Source organism: Antechinus flavipes, chromosome 4 (genome assembly GCF_016432865.1).
Source record: "Antechinus flavipes isolate AdamAnt ecotype Samford, QLD, Australia chromosome 4, AdamAnt_v2, whole genome shotgun sequence".
In the NCBI taxonomy this organism is placed as follows: domain Eukaryota; kingdom Metazoa; phylum Chordata; class Mammalia; order Dasyuromorphia; family Dasyuridae; genus Antechinus; species Antechinus flavipes.
This window is the reverse complement of record NC_067401.1, coordinates 337,770,324-337,791,804: the sequence shown is the minus strand read 5'-3', so window position 1 is coordinate 337,791,804 and position 21,481 is coordinate 337,770,324. Positions and strand designations below refer to the sequence as shown.

The following is a 21,481-nucleotide window of genomic DNA, read 5'->3' as shown; positions in this document are numbered from 1 at the left end:
ACCTTACAACTGTCCTTTTGCGGGCTGACTCTTGTGCTTCCCCTTTGCAGGCAGGAAGTGTACCTACGGCAGTAAGTGCAAATTCTACCACCCGGAGAGACTGCACCAGATCCAGCTGTCGGTGGCGGATGAGCTTCGAGCCAAAACCAGGGCCTTGCCGGGCTCCGAGGAGGAGCCGCGGAAGCCGGGGCCGCTTCCCTCCCTGCCTCCCCCCAGCCCGAGCCCGGAAGCCCTGTGGAGTCCCGCAGGCAGCGTCAGCAGCTGCAGTAGCTTTAGTAACAGCAGCCCGGGCTCCAGTGGGACGGAGGGGAGAGGTCCTTCTGGGGACAGGAGCCTCAGGGGAACTCTGGCCCGGAGCTGGGAGGACTGTGCTCCGGGCCGGCGGGGCCCCCCAGCAGGAGACATCCGCTTCCTGGAGAGCCAGCTCTCCAGACTGGCGTTTGGGGAGGATTCCTACGGTTCTGGCTCGCACGGCGGCGTCGGAAGTGCGGGGATTCGGGGCGGGATGAACACCGTATACCCGGGCTGCAATCTCAGTCATTCCGACTGCCGCGACCCCTTCCAGCCCCCTCAGCACAGCGCGGACTGCGGCTGCTGGCACAGCCACCGTTTCCAGGAAGGGGCCCTGCCCACTGCGTATGCTGGCAGCCCCCTGACAGGCAGAGGGGCTTATCGTCCTGCTTCTAGGGGGCCGGACCGGGTCCTGCCGAGGACTTTTGTCCCTAGTGACCATCCATCGGCAGCAGATCTGCAGCAATCCCGACAGCAGACCGTCCACTGCCCCCAGCCTCCCACTCGGGACCCATTTCCCTATCCCACCCACACCACCGAGACCTGGGGAACAGAGCAAGTTCAGAAACCGCCACCTGCTCCCTCTTTTAGGGGGGACTCCAGCTGGAGGAACCGGCCCTTTAGGAGAGTGGAGAGTTATCCACACTCCCCTGAATATAAATGCCCAGCCCTGGGCTCAGCCAGTGCGGAGCGAGCCCGCGTCCGGACAGCCCTCTATAACATCTTCCCCCAGGCTGAGGTGGACCGAGTCATGTCCTTGTTTCCCGACCTGGTGGATATCACCAGTCTAATGTTACTCATTGAGAAAAACCGTCGGCTTTGTCCGTGAGCTGGAAACCTGTGAGAAGTCACAGCCTTTGCGTGTGACATCCCTGGAATCCTTTCGATTCTGGAGTCTAGACTGCAAACCCACTGAAAGCAACTATTGTAATGACAGGCCCGGGCCTCTTGGCTCTAGGCAGGGCGACATCCAAGCGTTCCCATTGCACATGGAGCTCAGGTCAGGGATGACCAGGAAAGACGTCCCATTGTTTAGTTTGCAGTCCTCCTGTTCCCGTTTGCCAGTTTCCTGAACGGCGGTCACAGAATCTAAAATCCGGAAGGTCCTGAGCAAGAATCCAAACGGGATAAACTATTTTGGGGGGAGGGGAGGAGGCAATCAGTGTCAAGTGCCTTGGGTCACTGTCTGAGGCTGAATTTGCATTTGGGTGACTGTAGGGCTGGTACTCTACTGTGCACCCAGCTGCCCCCAGGATTTCCTATTAAGCAATCTCAACAGACAGGCATTCAGATTTTGCTTGAAGATTTCCATTGTAGAGGGGAAGAGGAAGGAACTCACTATTTCTCAAAGCATCCCATTCCACTTTGAAATGAAATAAATTTGGAATAGGTTTTCTTGTAAAGAAGTTTGTGGTTGTTGGGTTTTCTTTCTTTTTTTTTTTTTTTTTAAATCATTTCTACCCTCTTCTCTTGGTCCCATAGGGCCAAAAAGAATAAATTTAATCCAAGGATTCTTTACTTGGGGGTCTGTGAACTTAACTTTTTTTTGATAATTATTTAAATACAATTGTTTTCCTTTGCAATCTTCGTTATTTAATTTTATGCATTTAAATAAAAACATCGTTTTGAGAGGATGTTTCTATACTTCACTGGCCAGTCAAAAGGGTCCATGATACAATAAAGATTAAGAACCTTTGATCTAGTCCCTCTTCCATATGACAGCCCTTAAATACATGAAGGCAGATATCGAATAAGAGCATAGGTTCAGAGCTAGAAGGGACTTTAGAGTCTATCAAGTCCCACCTTCTCATTTTTCATATGAGGAAACTGTGGCACAAAGCAGTTAAAGTTTCCCAAGTTCACATTTGTAGAACAGCAAGTGCTAGAGTTCCAATCCAAGGCACCTGACATCAGAACCATCACTCTCCACTAAACCATGCTGCCTCAATGTCCCCCTCTAAGACTTTTCCCTTATTCCTATAATCTTATGGCATGACTTTTCAAACTTTAATCATCCAGGTTGCCTTTTTCCAGACAAGTTCCACCTTTTTTATGTTCTTCTTAAAATATGGCACCCATCACTGAACACAGAGCCTTCTACATGAAATCTGGCCAGGGCAGGGGACAGAAATGTCATTCCCTTCCTCATTTGCAACATTTTCTTTTACTCTAACCCTTAGTAGCATATCATTAGGAGATAATGATATTCTACCTCCCTTTACCTAAAGGTGAAATAAAACTTTGCATAGACCGGAGTTCAAATTTGGCTTCAGACCCTTAACTGGTTGTGTGAATCTGCAAGTCATTTAATCTCTCTCAGCTTTAGTCTTTTCATCTGTATAATGGGGATAATACCTACCTCCCGGGGGTTATTGTGAAGAATAAAGGTGATCAAAAGTTTAAAGTGCTTTACAAACCTTCAAATTCGGTACAAAGGGTAACCATTACTTTTTTGTCTACTACATCAACCTATTGGATGATTGAATTCACAGGCCACAATGATTTTGCTACCCATTTGACACAGGCCAAATCCCATTCCAACAGACATTAAGAGTTGGTCCAGATGTTTTCCTTGCCCTGGAATCTTATTTTTATTAAATGGCATCTTAATTGTACTGAGATTCTACTTTATTTGTTATTTTCTTATAACAGGTGACTGACTTTTAAGCCTTCTCTCTGAGTGAAATCCCAAGTTCTTTCACTTTTTTCCATTTTAGCCAGTTACTCACTTTGTTTCCCTATGACTTCATAGCTCTCTGGCTTTCAGTGTCCTTGCCTCTAAAATGAGGGAGGGGAGATTGGATTGGGTAGCCTTTAAGATTTCATGATTCCATGACCCTCCTGAACTTAGCATAGTGCCAGGCACATCTGTTCTAAATAAATATGAGGTTGATTGATTGGTGCAGTGGGAGGGTAACCTGTATTTGCAGACTTTCTATGTTTCTATATTATTCAAAGTTGGCTTCACATTCAGATCAGATCAGAGCCAGTGATTTTTATTTTTCACAGCACTTTTTGCTAGAGTACTGTATAAAGTTCTTCCCATCTTCTATGTTCTTTCCCACACCTGTAATAGACCCAAACAGTATGAGTAAGCAGATGAATCCCCATTTTACAGCAGAGGTCCAGAGGATTGCTCACTAACTGTTAGGGACATCAGACTAAAGCAACTGCTCTAGAATAAAGCCCTTTGGAACTCTTTGTTGTCATCCTACAATTACCTTTTATACTGGGGAGAAAAAAAAGGGCCACCTCAGATCTCACACATAAAAAATAAAGCAGCATTCTCCACTTCTGCCCGGAGAGGCGGCCATAAGCACAAGGCAAGGACCACCTTCGTCCAAGGAACCTCGTAGGGGCCACAGTTTGCTTTCAGCAGATGTTCTATCCAGTCCAAAGCTTCTTGGGTAAGACACAGCCCTGACAAGATGGGTATATCCATACCAACAGGTAAGTTCCCTTCCCATTGCTTGAGACTTGAAGCTTTGGAGGTTCTAGTTTCCTAAGGAGATTAGCTCTAGGGTAATATGCAGGCACAAAGGACAGTTCATTCGCATTTGTTGTTATGGGACCGGTGTTCATGGTAACAGTCCAGTATTTACTCCAAAAAAATCTGTTTCCCAGATCTATTTCTCTTTTATGAATCCTGTGAATATAAGTAGTTGTAAAATACTGTGATGTGATGTTGTATCACCTTGTTAGCAAAATTTTGAGTCTGATCTCTTGGTATTTAAAAGCACATCATTTTTATGAGTCTGGTTTGAGTCAGAATTGACTCCCCCATCTTTCTATTCTACCTAAATAAAAAAAAAATCTGACTTGTAGACATACATCCAGTATACATTGTTATTTGGGAACTGGCTGAAAGAGAATATAAGGTTGTTTGTATTTTATATTGTATATTTTATATGACATATATACAAATTGTATTTATGTTGTCTGTAAAAAAAATCAGTTCAGTAGAGCAAAAGGCCCTCCTTTCCTTATGTACATGTCAAAATCATACAAGACTGCTTAAAAGTTATAACAACAGAGAACTTGCTGATCCATTACTATTAAACAGGAAGGTAGGATGCTCCTCATTGAGTCCAAAGAAGGGATCCATATGATCAGGGATTCTTATCCTGAGACTTGTGGATAGATGTCAGGGGGCATATGAGTTTGGATGGGAAAAATTAGACCTTTACAGTTATCCCTTTCACATTGTGATTTTTCCCCGTGTAGTTTTAATAAACTGCAAGTCAGCATAAAAAATTAAATGAAAATGCTGGTGAAGTTTTGCAAAAGCTGCAGACAAGTAAAGGCCAGCAGATGACACAGAACAAGTTTAGAAACTCAAAAATGCATAAAATATATGTTAGTTTGAAGGGAATGCCAAAAAATTTTACATGGATTTTCCAGATCACAAGGACACTACATCCCTAACCTCAGCGCTGTGAAAGGGATAACTATTTAATATAACTTTTTCTTTGCAATCTTATTTATTTTGTTCATTTAAAAACATTTTTCTGAGAAGAACTCTATAGGATTTATCAGATTGCAAGAAAAGTCCATGAAACAAACCTCTTAAGAATTCCTGCCAAAAATGGTGAGGTTCCTCAGCTGCTCCTTTTTTTGTGGGTGGTACCCTGCTGATTGTATCAAGTCCTGGAACATATGAGCAAAGGCTGCCTATTCTTTGAACTATGAGATATAATTGGATGCCCAACCTCTAATACTCATCTTTTAGTATGTTTATCCTAAACAGATAATGCCATGATTTGAATCCCCAAACTAAGGAAGAACTGAAGCAAGTTGGATTGCATTGGGGAAATGACAAAGTTCTTTAAATAATTCCAAGATTCTCTTTGGAACAAAAGCTCATCTTTTTAATACCAGCATTCTTCAGGCAATGCTCTAGTTATGGGACACTAAGGTTTTTAAAGAGCTGAAATTGAGGATTACCTCCAAAGGGCAATGGAATGATGCATGGTGGGTTGCAAGTTGCAACAAATTACAAACAGGACATTATGAAGAAGTACTGTGAAGGAAGCTATCAAATATATTTTTGAGTCAAAAAGAAGAGGGGTTGCTTGTGTGGAAGGTAGATAGCCAACCTGTGTGTTTTACTGGAATATTATCAAACTATGAAAATTTAGGAAGACCCTCAGCAGGATGAGTGGTCCCCCTGTGGTGAATTTATAGGAAGATAAGGCCAAAAGTCATATAGGGCAAGCAAGCATGAAGAGTTTGTGATCAGCATCATAGTGGAAGGAAATACCTACATGTTGAGTTCATAAATCCATTAGAGAATTAGGCAACTTCAGGACGAGTGTATTTGTTCTTCTGAGATAAATACTGTGAAGGAAATTTAATTTTGTTTGTTTTTTTTTCCTCTTGAACTAAATAAGAAACCATTCATAGATTTATAGAATCTAGAATCAGAGATCATCCCCATTTTACAGGCTAGGAAACCAAGACCAAATGGCACATGCAAGCTCACACAGGTAGTAAATCAGAGTCAGAACTCAAAGCTAGGTCCTACCATTTAGATTTAGATTTAGAGTTGGGAGGGACCTCAGAGGCATTCTAGTCTAATCCCCTAATTTTAAATGGGAGAAAACTGTGGCCCATAGGAGTCTGCTGCAGACTATAGGTAATTAATCATAACAGGTAAATATAGATCAGAAACAGGCTTTGAATTTGATATTCTGATTTAAAATCCAGTGCACATTACATGACTTTTTAGCTTTCTGGCCTGCTTATTGCACAGCTGCTTTGTGTTAGAAATAGTGAAACTGTCTCTTTTGAGGAGGACTTTGTTGTTTTGGGATTTTTTTTTGCGGGGGGGAGGAGGGGTGGTGAGGAAAAGAGAGGACCCTGGTCAGCAAAAAGTACCATTTTCCTATTGTTATTGTCGTTCAATTGTTTTTCAGTCACAGTGATCCCATTTGGGGTTTTGTTTTGCAGTATCATTTTTTCAATGAATGGAATTGACCCTTACCTCAGTGTCATGTGATTTATTAGTTAATTAGCAAGGCTATCAAAGAGCATTGATTAAGCCCTCATTATTGTTGTTGGTCTTTTATTCTGGAAGAGGACCAGCAGAATAACAAGGGTGATTTGCTCTTAAATGAGGCAGGACTGTGCAGTCATGAATCTCACTCTTTCCTCCAGGGTCATTGGAATCCAATGGCAAGACCTAGGTCAGGATGACTGGGAATGGGATGCTGGGGAAGACCTCGGCCTTTGTCTATAACATATCCTTTGATGATCCATACAAAGTGGATTCAGGTTTAGAGGGAACGTGTATAGCAAAGGGGTGACTCAGAGCTCTTCGAAGTCCCTTCACTGTAAACTCTTTCCCCTTTTTATAGGATACTCATGAATTTCCAGCACAGTCCTTGTAGAATTTTTAATATATCTTTTCTCACTGAATCCACGTATCCTTGATTCCTGCTGCACTGAGAGGCACTGTGTCCTGGAGATACTGCTAGGATCTGATGAAAGGTCCCAGTCCTTTGGTCCTTTAGGTTCCCATCAAGATGGGGAGAAGACGGAGGCTGAGACATTGTCCTTCCCCATTCCTATTCACAAGCAGTTCTTTCCTAGGGGCTCAAAAGAAGTTTCTAGGTGTTTGAATCCTGGATTCTGAGCTTCTTGGTTTTATACAAGCCCCCAAAGGTATGATCAAGTAGATTAACCAAGTCGAAAAGAGATTTAACCAAGCCATGAAGTCTTGTCTACACCTTGCTCATACCTCTGAATGATTTCATTGATATATCTTCTCACCTGAGAAAAGATTATATCTTACATTATGTAGGTAAATGATGTAGGTAAGCAAGGTAAGTAAGTAAATGAGACAGCAATAGTTATCTAGGTGTCCTCCCTCTTCCCTTATAATACTGGGACATAGCTAATGTGAGGTAGCGACTAGATGCTGGGCCAAGAGTCAGAAAAACCCGACTTCAAATTTAGCTTTGGACATTCACTAGCTGTGTGACCCCAGAAAGTCACTTAATTTCTGTTTGCCTCAGGTCTCTCATCTGTAAAATGGGGATAACCTCCCAGAGGTAGGTTGTAATGATCAAATGATATAGCTGTAAAGCATTTAGCACAGTGCTTGACATATAAAAGGCACTATATAAATATTAGCTACTATTATAATTATTACTCCTTGCTGATACATTTGGGTTTCTAGAACCTACTTGGATCTATATTTCAAAACCATTGCTCATCAGCTTCTGTTTTTCACGCTTTCTAACCTAACCAGAATTAAGGATGTTATAGTAAGATTAAATGATATTTACTTAAAATAAGTTAACAACAATAATTATAAAGTTAATACTTTAAAATTTGTAAAAGGCTTACCATATATTATCACATATGATCCAACAACTCTGTGAGATAGGAAATATCATTATACTCATTTTACAAAGAAAGGATCTGAAGAAGAGGAAAGTTATCTCTGAAATCATATACCTCATAAGTATAGACTACATATATGATTTGAACCAAGTCTTCCTACCAAACCAAACACTTCCAATTTGAGTATGATACTGCCTCTTATGACAACAAATTAAAATAAGAAACAGGTGCTGTATTATCCATTTCCCAAAACTACCTTCTCTTCCACCTCCAGTCCTCAGAGGGTAAGAATTCTTTACTTTTGACTTGTCTGTTAAAGTAGTTTCCCCTTAAGATTTCATGCCATTTAGCTAATCCTCTAGTAAATATGTCTGTCTGGACATCTTGATTCAATCAAAATATTTCAACTAGGTGTAAGAAGAAATCTGTTTGGCTTGGTTGATTGTATTTGGAAGTGCCCTGTGGGTCTTGTATAAAAACAGCAAGCCAATTTAGAATAGAGAATTCGAATATCTAGAAGTCTTCAAGCAAGTTCCTGAGAGGGAATTGCTTGGGCAGGGAGGAGAAGGGATGGAAAGAAGGAGGGGGACAGCCATTCAGCCTCTTGAGCTATCCCTTTGATGGGAGGAAGATCTATAAGATCAGAAGATGTAAAACAAATTTTTGTCTCTTGTAAATTGGTTTGTACTTTTTTGATCATGCATCCTTATCAGTAAAAAAAATTTTAAACATGTGCTCCATATGCAAATATGTATTTATAATTTTATATAGATGTACTACTATACTAATAATTATACCTATTATATAAAGACAAACATTTTAAAAGGATAAGAGAAAAATGAAATGATAACTGCTTTTAGAATCATCAGGGAAACCACTGAATTTTATTAAATAGGAAAGTGACATATTACTGAATTTTAGGAAAATCACTAACTTGACAATTGTGTAGAAGACAAATTGGAGAAAAACAAGAGAGGAGACAAGGAGTCTATGAGGAAGTTATTGCAGAAGTTTAGATAGAGGAGATACACACTAGAGTGTGGTTGTGTAAATGGAGAAAGGGAGATGTTGTAGGGGTAGAAAAGACAAAGTGTGACAACTGGTTGAATAAATGGAGTGAGGGAGGATGAGCAGGGGATAATGACAGAAAGTTTGTGAAGGTGGGACTCATGGTGTTCTAGATATTCATAAAAAAGTTTGGAAGAAGAATGAGTTTTGGGAAAAAGATTATGTAATGAAAGCTTTGTTCTCTTACAACCCATTTATACCTGCTTGTCTTGCACCGTTCACATTAAAGCATCCAAAATAAAAATAGAGAAACAGTGTTCTTCCTTACCACTCATTGTTATAGAACATAGACTCCTCTGAAAGGGGATTCTGCTGCAGTTACAAAATGATCTGGGAAGGCTTGCGATTGTGGGATGGGGTTCCCTGATGGCACCTAGGTAGCTACTGTGGCCACTTGGATAGGAAAGGAATCTCTTTATAATTCTCCTGATGGACCAGGGGATGGACTGTTTCCTTAATCAGAATGAACAAGTTAAAATAATTTGATTTTATCTGGATGAAATTCTGCTTCCTAAAATAACATATATATGGTTAAAATGAGCAGTTTTAGCTCTTAAAATTTATTTTTCACAGAACCAGTTCCTGGGATAGGCAAATAGAGACATGACCTGTTTGGAAAGTAAGTAGCATAAACTTTAATTTGTGTTCTTACATTACAAAGAAACCTTGTTATGTAATGGAAATTATACTGGACTGAGAGTAATGTCTTAGTTTTGCTGTTTAGTAGCAGTTTGACCCTGGGCAAGCTACTTCAAGTTTCCAAGTCTCACTTTCCTTAACTATAAACTGGGAAAAGGACTAAATGACCACTAATGTCTCTTCCACCTTCCATGATTTGATTAGTATTAATTGGTTGTTGTTATCACATGGATACTCAGGGAGTACCAACAGGTCATTATCTTAGCCTAGACTTCAAACTTTCTTTGTTTAAGCCCAAATTTAAGCCTTTTACTTAAGGCTCTTTATAATCTGGCTCTAGTTCACTGATCTATTCATTAACTCTCTACTAATTGTTGAGGTTAAGAAGAAGGAGGCAGTCTAGCATAGTGGATAAAATACTAACTTTGGAGTCAGGATGATCTGAGCTCAAATTCTATGTTCCATCAGGTTGGTCCTGAGGGACAAATCTTAATGTCTGTTATACATCATTAAGACTAATTGGAGGCATTATCTATCACTTGGCCAAAGGCACTTTTTGCCAGCACTAAATTTAGCTTCATAACAGTGTAAATAAAAGAGGAAGTAATAATGGCTCAATCCTTAGCCCTGCAGTTCATTCCTTTTGTCAACTTTCCTACTTAGCTTTTCAGAGTCTTAGTTTCCTTATCTGTAAAATAGGGATACCAATAAAATGTAATATTATAAGGATCAAAAGAGAAAATTTTAGTAAAGCATTTTAGTCTTTATAGAACTTTAAAAAAAATTAGTTTTATTATTATAACCAGATTCTTGTTCATGTCAGAGCCACAAGAATAAGAAGGTATAGATGGATTTGGTCTGCACTATTGGAAGGAACCCCAACATTGATAAAGTAGGACAAATAAGAAAGCACAGTAAGCCTGACTCTTGTGGAACAAAGCATGTTCCGAGGTACTGACTTCTTTGGGTGGAGATAGCTGTAGTCTCATAATCTCACTTTGTCCCTGAGATGACTGTGGTCTTCAGGTCAAATCTTATGGTCTTTTAATAGCAGAGATCAACTTCTCCTGGCCATCACCTTCAGATTCTCCTCAACATAGTGTCTACTTTCCAGAAACTAACTTCTTGCCAACTCCTACTGTGATGAATCCCAGACAAGCCTTTCCCTTCCCCTTCTACCTGTGGCCAAACTTCTAATCAATTTGCTTCTATTGCATTCCCCAAAGATTGGATGCTTCTTTTCTTGTAATTGTCTTTCATCTTATAGTGTGGGTCTTTCTCTAACAACGCACATCGAAATCCATCCATATCTTATCCTGTGTGACTCTGACCCCTCAGTAAGAATACATATATATGACTATGGGTGATGAGCAAAAAGAGCTGCTATAAATATTTTTGCACATGTGGGTCTTTTCCCCTCATTTATGATTTCCTTGGGATATAGATCCAGTGGTGGCAGTGCTGGATCAAAGGATATGCACAGTTTTATAGCCCTTTGGACATAGTTCGAAATTGTTCTCCAGAATGGTTGGATTGTTTCATAACTCCACCAAAAATGAATTAATGTCCCACTTTCCCCACATCCCCTTATAAGCCATACTTAATGTTAGAGTTTAAGAAGACTTTAAAGATAATTTTAATCTCTTTCTTTCATTTTATGGATGAGAAAACAGTCAGAAGGAAGTAATTTTTCTTCCCAAAGTAATAGTGGTACTTGGCTAGAGTTCAAGACCTAGACTCCTCTATCCTCATTATGCAGCCTCCCATATATCGATGCCCTTTATCTCCCCCAAAATGTAAGCTCTTGAGGTAAAAAATTGTCTTTTGTAGCATTTTCCATGTGCTACATACTCGATGAGTATTGGCTGGTAATGATTTAGACATGATTAAAAAATAGAGAAGAAAATAATGTTCATTGTTTATTAATTGAAAACCTGAAGTCCTGAGAATTCTCACCAGGATTCTTATTGCAAATATTCATTATTTGGCAGTCCTAGGGCTTTACACCTATTGATCTCAAACTAATTAGACATCCAAAATCCAAGATGTAACGTTTCTACTGTCAAAAAACGGAGTCCAAACCTCAGGCTTTATTGGAGATAAGCTAGGTGCTGTTCTACCAGGTGTACTCTTCTCCAATTCTGACCCTGAGAGGCAAGTCTTTATGTTTATTACATAGACCTTGGAAGCTGATTGAGGCTGTTATTGCTTGGCTGTAACCACTTTGCATCAGCATTCAATTCACTTGTATAACACTAAAAGTAAAACAGGAAGCAAGAGCAGCTCTGCTGTATTAGCTTTCTGGGATTCAGTCCTTAACCTCCTATTCATCCCATTTCCTTGGCAGATAAAGGGTAAGAACAAACCTAAACTTCCCTGTTCACATGTGTGCTCTGAGTAAGTTCCCCTCTATGGCATTTTTCCCTCAAGTCATTTTAAAATAACTTCTCGTAATCTGTTGGGCGCAAATGCAGTTGATTTATGACTCTGTTGACCTTTAATACGTTGGCACAGCTCTCCCCAAGGCTCAGAGATGTTTTCCCCTTGCCTTGTTTACTCAGCACTGTGCAGAATGATTTAGGAGTCCCACTGCTATTAAGGTTGTCCTATTTCTTCCGCCCAAAGGCCTTGCCATGTTGTAGCTGCCCTTTGGGATTTACACCCCACTGAGGGCTCTCTCTCATCCTTTTTAAGAAAATAGCATTCACTCTTGCTTAGCCAGGGAGCACTTTACTTTTATTTCTCAGGCTTATGAACCCTTTGAAGAATTCCAGAGAGAAATCCTTAACTCCCTATCAGCCTGCAGGCTCAGCTCAGTCCTTCTTCACAGTACTTACTTTTTTTTGAGTAAAGAAGGCTAAAGAAAAGCATTGATGGGCATAGGCTATTTATACTTTACTGAGTTCCTTAATAAATTATGTTTTTTATGAAGCTGTGGAAAGATACAATTTCTATCCCTTTAAGGGACTAAATAAACACACGCTATAACTATGAAGTATGTTTCACACATAGTGCAAGGCTTATAATGGGAAATGTGCCTATTTGGAAACCAGTAGACTTACTGGCAAACTGACAGATCAGTTGTTTCCAAGTGAGTCTCCTGGGAAAATAGCTCTCAAGCCCTAGAACTGAAAAGGACTCTTGAAGATCAATAAAAAAACAAGCATTGCTTTTATGAAAAGCAATGTATAGGTACTTGGCACACCGAGACAAAAATTAAACCATCCCTGACCTCAGAGAGCTTACATTCTCCTTCAGGGAAAGCATGATGTTTATATATGAGTAAATGCAAAATAAAAACCAGGTGATTGGTTAGGGCTGGGGATAGAGGGAGAGGTGAGCTTGTTGTAGCAGGGTTGTGGGTAGTGGAGATCAGGAAGAGCCTCAAACAGAAGTTAGTCCTAAGCCTGAGTATTGAAGATCACTATTAGTAAAAATAAGGGGAAGTATATTCCAAATCCTGGGAGTCTGGGGGAGAAGATGTTGTCTGTGAGGGACTATGTAGGGTATGTGAATGGGAGTAATTGTTAACAAATCTGGAAAGAAAGATTGGCCACAGGTTGTAAAAAATCCTTAGATTTCAAACAGATGAATTTGTTTATAATCCAAGAGATAATAAGTAATAGGTTTTAGAGCAGAGGAATGGTTTGATAAAACCTGTATTTGAGGAATATCCCTTCAGTGTCAGTGTGGAGGATAGATTGGAGGAGAGAGACGGGGAAAAGAAGGTCATGAGGAATCTGTTACCCCAGTAATAGAGTGAGAGATCTTGAGGATCTGAACTAGAGTGGTTTTCATGTGAGTTATAAAAGAGGACAGATAATGAATGAAGGGAGGATGGATGAGAATTGGTAACTAACTGGTCTTACCCTACAACATTTTTAGCCCAGCTTTTTTCATATTAGCCAAAGCTTACCTTCAGAAAATTAACAAATTTCTATTAAACATATATGTATTTATATTTTATTCCTATTGTGCCATAATTTTCTTGTTAATAAAGGCTTATTTTTCCAGACAAAATGTATTTTGGGAATGTTATGAGGAAGAGATCTCGTGACTCTCATAGCCAATAATTTTGCCACTAAATTCATTATGCAGTTATGATCCCAATTTCTCTGGTTCTCTGATTCTTCACTTGTAAAAGGAGGAATTTGGGGAAGGTGATTAGACTGGCTTGGTCCCAGAAATGAACAATTTTAGAAGATATAGAAAGATCAGGCTTAATATAAGTATAATTGGTATAAACAGGGAATGTCCCTAATCTTAGAGTTCTGGGTCATAGGTATTGACTCAGTTATAAAGGATTTGGTGATTTGGAATGCTGCAGCAATCTCTTGTTCTCATGAATACAACAGAATAGGATCTACTGAGAACTGAAATGTCCACTCATTCAAATTTCAAAGAATGACTCAGCTCTCTTCTCTCTTGGGGTGCCTGAGAGTTTCTTCTTTGAGATGAGAGGAGGGAAGCAGATTTCTTTCTTTCTGTCTTTTACCCCAACAAATACAGGCCACCTAAGTAAGCCTAAGTCTAGGCTTTAGGTCTCTGCCAGCCCCTATTGCTTTGTATATTTTCCCCTTAACTTTAGGTGACCAAGCAGCCATGCTGATATAATTGGTGGAGAGTTGAGAGGATAAAGGATTTGGTTCCACAGAGGAACCAAAATATGTTGTAGTCACAGGGTATAATCACAGATAATGAGGTGTTAACATATTAGCAAGGTATTAACACCCTGTTATCCCTTTATGAAGTATGAATGCCTTCCTCTAATTGACTCATCTTGTTAACAGATTAAAAAGTCATCATCTATGATTACATCCTTTGACTCCTTCAACTGAACTGAGGGAAGGAGGACAAGGTCAAGAATCAAATCTTTCTCTAACATTCTCCCCCAAATTAAACATTTATCATCCCCAGAAATCAGTCAGAGTATTTTTTAGTCAAACGTGGAGCAGTTCACAAGTAATCCAGATAGGAACATTCTTTCACAAGAACAGAGTTATATATTTAAGAAGAGGGGGTAGTCAATAGTGACATACTATAGAGGAGTTAAAAAAGATTAGGACTGAGAAAAGGCTATTGAAGTTGACAAGAGATCCTAAATCAAGAGAGAAATTTCAGTTAAATGATGAGATGGGATAGATTGCAGGTGATAACTGAATAAGAGGAAGCTAGTGGAGATAAGTTTTTTGCAAAAGTTTGGCTATGAAAGGGAGAGGAGTGTCAGAGGCTGGTTTAGGGGATTAGCAGAATAAATGAAGGGATTTTTTTTTTTGAGATGGGAGAGGAGCTTGATTTTTAAAAATAAGTCAGTATGGAGCCAGTAGATAGGGAGAAATTAAAGACTCAAGGTAAAGAGTAAGAAAAGTAGTAATAGAGCATCCTATATACCTGGAAAATACTGGTCTATACATAACTACAAGTGTGGAAGCAGTGGACATGCATAGGAATGATACACAGGGGCATATAGAACAGCTAGACATTTAGTAGCTATGAAGCCTTAGGCAAGTAATATAGGCAATAGGGCAAACACTGTTTGCCTCAGTTTCCTCATCTGTAAAATGAACTGGGGAAGGAAATGGAAAACCACTCTAGTATCTTTGCCAAGAAAATCCTAAATGGGGTCATAAAGAGTAGGACACTACTGAAAAACAACTACACAAGTAGGGAATAGAGGACACAAAGTGAACACATTTGACAAGAGCAAATAGAGACATAAGAATCATGTATCTAGCAAACATTTGGAAGATACCACCCATAAGGGAACACATATAGTGATGTTACACTAGAAGATACACATGTAACCAGGGCATGTAACATGGAGAGATACTTGTACTGGAAACTGTCATGGCCACTATATATATTAGAGGGGCAACTAATGTCAGACACTGTAGAGAAATCAGTATCTTCTGGTGAGTTTATTGACGGGCTCTGTTGAAGTTGTGCTCTACTGGAACCTTCAGGGCTTTCCACTGGACAGAACAGGACACAGGACAGTTCTGCTATTTTCTCTTACCTGCCTGTTTTGGCTGTTGTCTCCAGCAATTCTCAAAAATGTTACCTTTTCCCAAAAGAGGAAGGGTTGGCTCGACCAATCCCTTTTTTATGATTGCCATTACACCCACACCCACATTAGTTCAACCAAAAAAAAAAAAGGTTTTTTATAAGAAGAGAGAGATTCCAATTTTTTGAGTCTTTAGCCTCAGACACTAAGCTCTTTTGTAATTCAATCCCTCTCACCCCACTACTTAGAACATGAAGATAGTCTTCCCTTTGAAATTATTTTTTCCTCTTAACTGGATAGGTGTGTATTTCAAATTACTGTCTGACTTGGGGTTAGAAAGTTCCTTTTAATTTCAATCAATGGCTGATTGTCAACCAGCATTCCTCCTCAAACTGTTTCTTTGGGGGAGACTGTTTTCAACAAATTATTAAGGTCTGAGTGGATCTGAGGATATGTGTGGCTTCCCTCTATTCCCCAAATACTCTGAGTTTCCTCTGTAGATGAAAGAAGATGCTGTGATCTATGAGCAAAGCAGAACTAAATTAGCTCAGAAGAAATGTAAAATGTATTTGGCAGATAAATGGATGAAAGATTAGTCAAATCAACAAAAACATTTACTAAGTAGTTATTATTGGAATGATGGTTGGTACTAATTGGTTTTACCACAAAATGGTGAACCTGTGTGACTTGGGAAGATGTTTGTGACCTGAGGAAAGTTGGGAAGGGGGAAAGCCAATTTAGAGAGAAAGATACTGAGTTCTGTTTTAGACACTTTGTTTCAGTTTGCCTATGGAACATCTAATTTTTCTAAAATAAAGCTTTTTATTTTCAAAACATATGCATGGATAATTTTTCAACGGAAAAAGAAGGGAAAAAAATTGAGAGAAAACAGAATGCATAGATAATTTTTATCACTGACCTTTGCAAAACCTTGTATTTCAGATTTTTTCCCTCCCTTCCTCTCCACTCTTCCCCTAGACAGCAAGTAATCTAATATATGTTAAATATGTACAATCTTCTATACACATTTTCACAATTATCATGCACAAGAAAAATCAGATCAAAAAGGGAAAAATGAGAAAGAAAACGAAATGCAAGCAAACAACAACAAAAAAGTGAAAGTATTATGTTGTGATCCATACTCAGTCCCCACAGTCCTTTCATTGAATGCAGATGGCTCTCTTCATCACAAGACCATTATGATGAGACCCTGAATATTATTTTGGACCAAGAAAAACTAAAGAATTGTTCCCTGAGGCAAGCAGGCAGAAGGTTTTGATAGAGATCAGTTTAGATCCTTTGGGGAGGTGGTCCATTCTGAAATTCAAGATATGCCAAACTCCTGAGATTCACCCTCTGTAGGAGTCTCAAGCAGTCTCAACTTGCCATGTCCTGTCAGGAATCCCAGTCATGTTCTTGAGGCTAAATTTTCCCTATAAAACAACTTGTGGCCCATGACTTTGCTTCCACCTTCCTTTGGATCAGCCCGCCATGGCACTCTATCTCATGATGTCTTTCCCCTTTCCTTTCCCCTATGCCATGTGGCATCTCCCCACTTCTCCTCCTTACAGCTAACTCCTCCATATTACAGCTAACTCTTCTAGGGTACCAAGTCCCTTTCAGATTTTAGCCTGTCAGGTAAGAATATGCCCCAAAGTCGTGGAGTGCTCCCTTTCTACTGGGTAATTGTGAATTCCACTGAACTTGTCTTTTCCAAGGTTTATCGTATCCCTTCATTTTGTCTATAATCTATTCCCCTAAATAAATCTACCTTTTCCAAAGAGAATGATCATTGTGAATGCTTCATGTGACTGAACCCCAAATTTGGGGCCTATTATCATTTGGTGACAAACCCTACACCATATATTATCAATTGTAACTGACCTGAATCACCTCTCTATTGAAAAGAGCCACATCCATCAGAATTGATTTTCTCATAATCTTCTTGTTGCTGTGTTGCTGTATCTCCCAGTTCTACTCATTTCACTTAGCATCAGTTCATGTAAGTCTTTTGGCCTCTCTGAAATTATCCTGCTCCTCACTTCTTACAGAACAATAATATTCCATAATAATATTCATATACCATAACTTATTCAGACATTCTCCAATTGATGGACATCCACTCAGTTTCCAGTTTCTTGCCACTACAAAAAGGGCTGCCACAAACATTTTTGTACATGTGAGTCCTTTTCCCTTTTTTATGATCTCTTTGAGGTACAGACCCAATAGAGACACTGCTGGATCAAAGGGTATGCACATTTTGATAGCCCTTTGGGCATAGCGGAACATCTAATTTAAGGCAACTGGTGGTTCTAGACTGCTGGAGCTCAGGACAGAAGCTTGATATATAGAGCTGGATATGTAGATCTGGGAATCATCTGCTTAGAGGATAGTGGAAACCATGATAAAAATCACAAAGCTGAAATAGTATAAAGGGAATAAAGAAGGGAGCCAACATTGAGATACACCCATGGTTAGTTGACATGACCTAATATGACCAGCAAAAAGAGATTGAGAAGGGTAAATCATTAGTTAGGAGAGCCAGGAGAGAGCAAGCCATGAAAACGTAGAGAGTATCTAGAAGGACAGTGTGGTCAGTACTGCAAAAAGATACAGATTGGCCATTCAATTAGGCAATTAAATGAACAATGGTAACTTTGTAGAGAGTGGTTTGGTTGAATGATGAAGTCAGAAACAGATTAAAGAACGTTCAGAATTTAGTGAGAAAGGGGAAAAAATGGAAGTATAAATAAATGGCTTTTTCAAGGAATTTAGCCTGGTTGGGTAATAAAAGTAATTGAATGATTACACTAGAGGGAATAATTGGCTCATAAGAAGGTTTTTAAGGGTGAGGAATTATGAGAATATATGTAGGCAGCAAGAAAGGAGAAAATAAATAGAGACTGAAAACAAAAATTTAAAATGGGGGGAGAGGAGATAGTAATGGGGCGCAATCTGCTAGAGAAGATAGACAGAAATGGGATCAAGGGTATATGGTGAGGGCTTAGCATTGGCATGGAGAGGGATCACTTTTTCCCCCCTTGGAGGTAATTGGGGTTAGGTGACTTGCCCAGGGTCACACAGTATGTTTCTAAGACTAAATTTGAATTCAGGTCCTCCTGACTCCAGGGTTGGCACTGTAGTCACTGAGCCATTTAACTGCTTCAAGAAGATCATTTCTACGAAAGAGATGAAGGAGTCAATAGGGAAAGATGCCTGAGTGATATGAATCAGAGAAGAGAGAAGAGGGAGATTTAAAACTGATACCCTTAATTTTTTTAGTGAAGCATGAAGCAATAGTTCTCTTCTGAGAGGGTAGAAAAGGTCATAGTAACTCAACATACTGGTGGAACTAGGCCGGCAAAAATTAATCTCCTATAGTCCTACAATATTAGCTGGGGCTATTGTGATCAAGGAAGCAGTGGGGCAGACCTGTGGACCTTTTTGGCAAGAATATAGAAGTAGTTTTTATTAGGTCAGCAAGAAAACTGCTAACATCCTAGAGATGTTAACATCTCCTTGTTGACTGGTTTTTGCCTTCTTTTTTCCTCCCCTGGGAGACATGAGCAGAGACTAGATGATTTAGACCAGTGCTATGGTGAGTGAGATACTGAGTTGTTAGAGAAATAGAAAAGGATTGTTTTTCTCCATTGAAAACTTGATTTTGTAGTGAGTCCGATTGCCACATAATTTTGTATTTATTTTTCTCTCCCATTCCAGTTAATGGGAACAAAGGAAGCATATGGTGGGAGCACTCCAGATATGCTATTAAATGTTTAGTAATTGATTGTATGACATGAGAAACATTGGTATCACCCAGTGTGGTTTGCTTCATCAGAGAAAGTACTGAGTTCTATGAACAAAACAGAATTGAATTAACTCAGAAGAAATATGAGATGTACAAAGTTAGAGAATCCACCCCCAAATGTTCATATAGACTATTTGTGCCTGACTCATGGCAAAGCATTCCAAATTTGTATAGGTCTGATCAGCCATAGTCAGGCACACTAACTTGATTCTAACATAGTAATGTCAAAGAGACCTAACTGAGTTTCAATTGATAAATGATGGACAGAAGCAGCTACACGCAAAGAAAGAACATTGGGAAACGAATGTGAACTATCTGAATTTTTGTTTTTCTTCCCGGGTTATTTATACCTTCTGAATCCAATTCTCCCTATGCAACAAGAGAACTGTTCGGTTCTGCAAACATATATTGTATCTAGGATACACTGCAACATATCTAACATATATAAAACTGCTTGCCATCTAGGGGAGGGGATGGAGGGAGGGAGGGGAAAAATCGACAGAAACGAGTGCAAAGGATAATGTTGTAAAAAAATTACCCTGGCATGGATTCTGTCAATATAAAGTAATTATTAAATAAAAATAAAAAAATACTATGTTATGATCCAAAAAAAAAAAAAAACAGTAATGTCATTTTGGCCCTCTTTGAGAATGAAGGACAACAACTAACCAATCAGCAATTCTCTCCCTTTCAAAAAAGGTAATTTGCATTATTAATATTTTCCCATCACTTTAAGTCTAGAAATCAACAAAATGATTATCATCCAAGACATGATTTATATCCTTGAGATTTCTGAATTAAATTTCACACTGAACATTAAACAATCACCTCTTGTGATCTGGTTTGAGCTGGCTTCTTTGTTCAATCATCCAAAAGTGGAATTTGGCAAAATATGATTGATGAAAAAGAACAAAGGGGCAGATGAATTGAGTATAGAGAATAATATTGAATTCAGCTGATTCACCAAGGAGAGATTGGGTAATGATTTGGAAAAGAACTGAGTAGAGAGTTTGAAGTTCAGTGAGGATGGAGAATCAAGTTAAGAGTGGTAAAACACAGGGAAAGGTGAAATGACAAGATTATGATCAGATAAAGGAATTTTGGAGTTCATAAAAAAAAAAAAACAACATCTCTAGTGAGTAATAGCAAGTTGAAGTTTATGACCATCCCTGTATAGAGGAGATGAAATGGAGAAATTGGTCATGAGAATTGAATAGATTGAGGAACTGGGAAGTTAGGGTATTTAAGGATCATCATTATTATATATGTTGGATGTTGGAGTCCCTTATAGGAGGGCAGAAGCTGAGGTGGAGCGAGTGTGAACCGAACACTGAGTTTACTGAAGAAGGAAGGAGAACACTTCCTGGGGTCATCAAATAGTTACCATTAGGAACAGAGTTGTTTGGATTTAGATAGCATGAACCTCCAAAAATATGTGGTCACTGAGTAGTGATAGAAGGAGAGTTTGGAAGTGTCAAAGGAGATGAAGGAACATTTTTCCTTTCCCATACCAGTGAGTAAAGGAGCGGGCATTCTAAGTGTAAATCCAGCCAGATGTGGAAAGAGTTGCCAGGGATGTTGTGTCACAAAGGGAGAGCCACAAATAGTAACTTGAAAAAATGGGATTTGAACTCAGGTTCTTGGTATCTCTTACTATCACTGTATTTTTCACTTTATCACACTGCCTTAAAAAAGTTGGTCCTGAAATATTTGATGAATTAAGAAGAAAAAAAAAGTTACAGAATCAAAGAAAGAAAAAGTGGGATGGACCTAAGAGATACAATCCAACTTTAGCAGTTGAAGACCTCCAAGGGAAACTTCTATCTCCAGAGGATAGATAACTCTAATTGTTAGCAATTTTTTCCTTATGTGAAGTCTACATTTCCTTCTGGGCCAATTCTTTCATTTTCCTTAGACATGTTCTCTGGGGTCAAAGGGGAAAATCTCTCTTCCAATCCTCGAATACATGAAAGTAGGTTTCATTTTTCCCATCCCCACTATCTTCCCTTTTCCAGACTAATCAGCTCTGAGTCCTTTAACTGATTCTCCTATGGGAAATGCTTGAGGTGCTTTATCATTTCTGGATATGCTCTTGGCTAATGGCATTTTTTCCCCCCTGAGGCAACTGGGGTTATGTGACTTGCCCAGGGTCACAAAACTAGGAAGTGTTAAATATCTGAGATCAATTTTGAACTCAGGTCCTCCTGACTTCAGAACTGGTGCTCTATCCACTGCGCCACCTTGCTGCCCCTAATGACATTGATAAAGAAAAAATCAATTAACAGGCATTTATTTTCTCTCCTACCCTTCCAATTGGGGAAAAA

General features: G+C 39.3%; 1 protein-coding gene across 1 annotated transcript in view; it reads left to right on the top strand.

The window, feature by feature from the left end:
- Positions 1-1,697, top strand: part of ZC3H12D (zinc finger CCCH-type containing 12D) — a 40,438-nt gene extending 38,741 nt beyond the window's left edge. Inside the window, exon 5 of the mRNA XM_051997921.1 lies at positions 51-1,697. Within this exon, the coding sequence (XP_051853881.1) occupies positions 51-1,120 (1,070 nt within the window). The 3' untranslated portion in view covers positions 1,121-1,697. The remainder of the gene's footprint in view (positions 1-50) is intronic.
- The last annotated feature ends 19,784 nt before the right edge of the window (positions 1,698-21,481 follow it).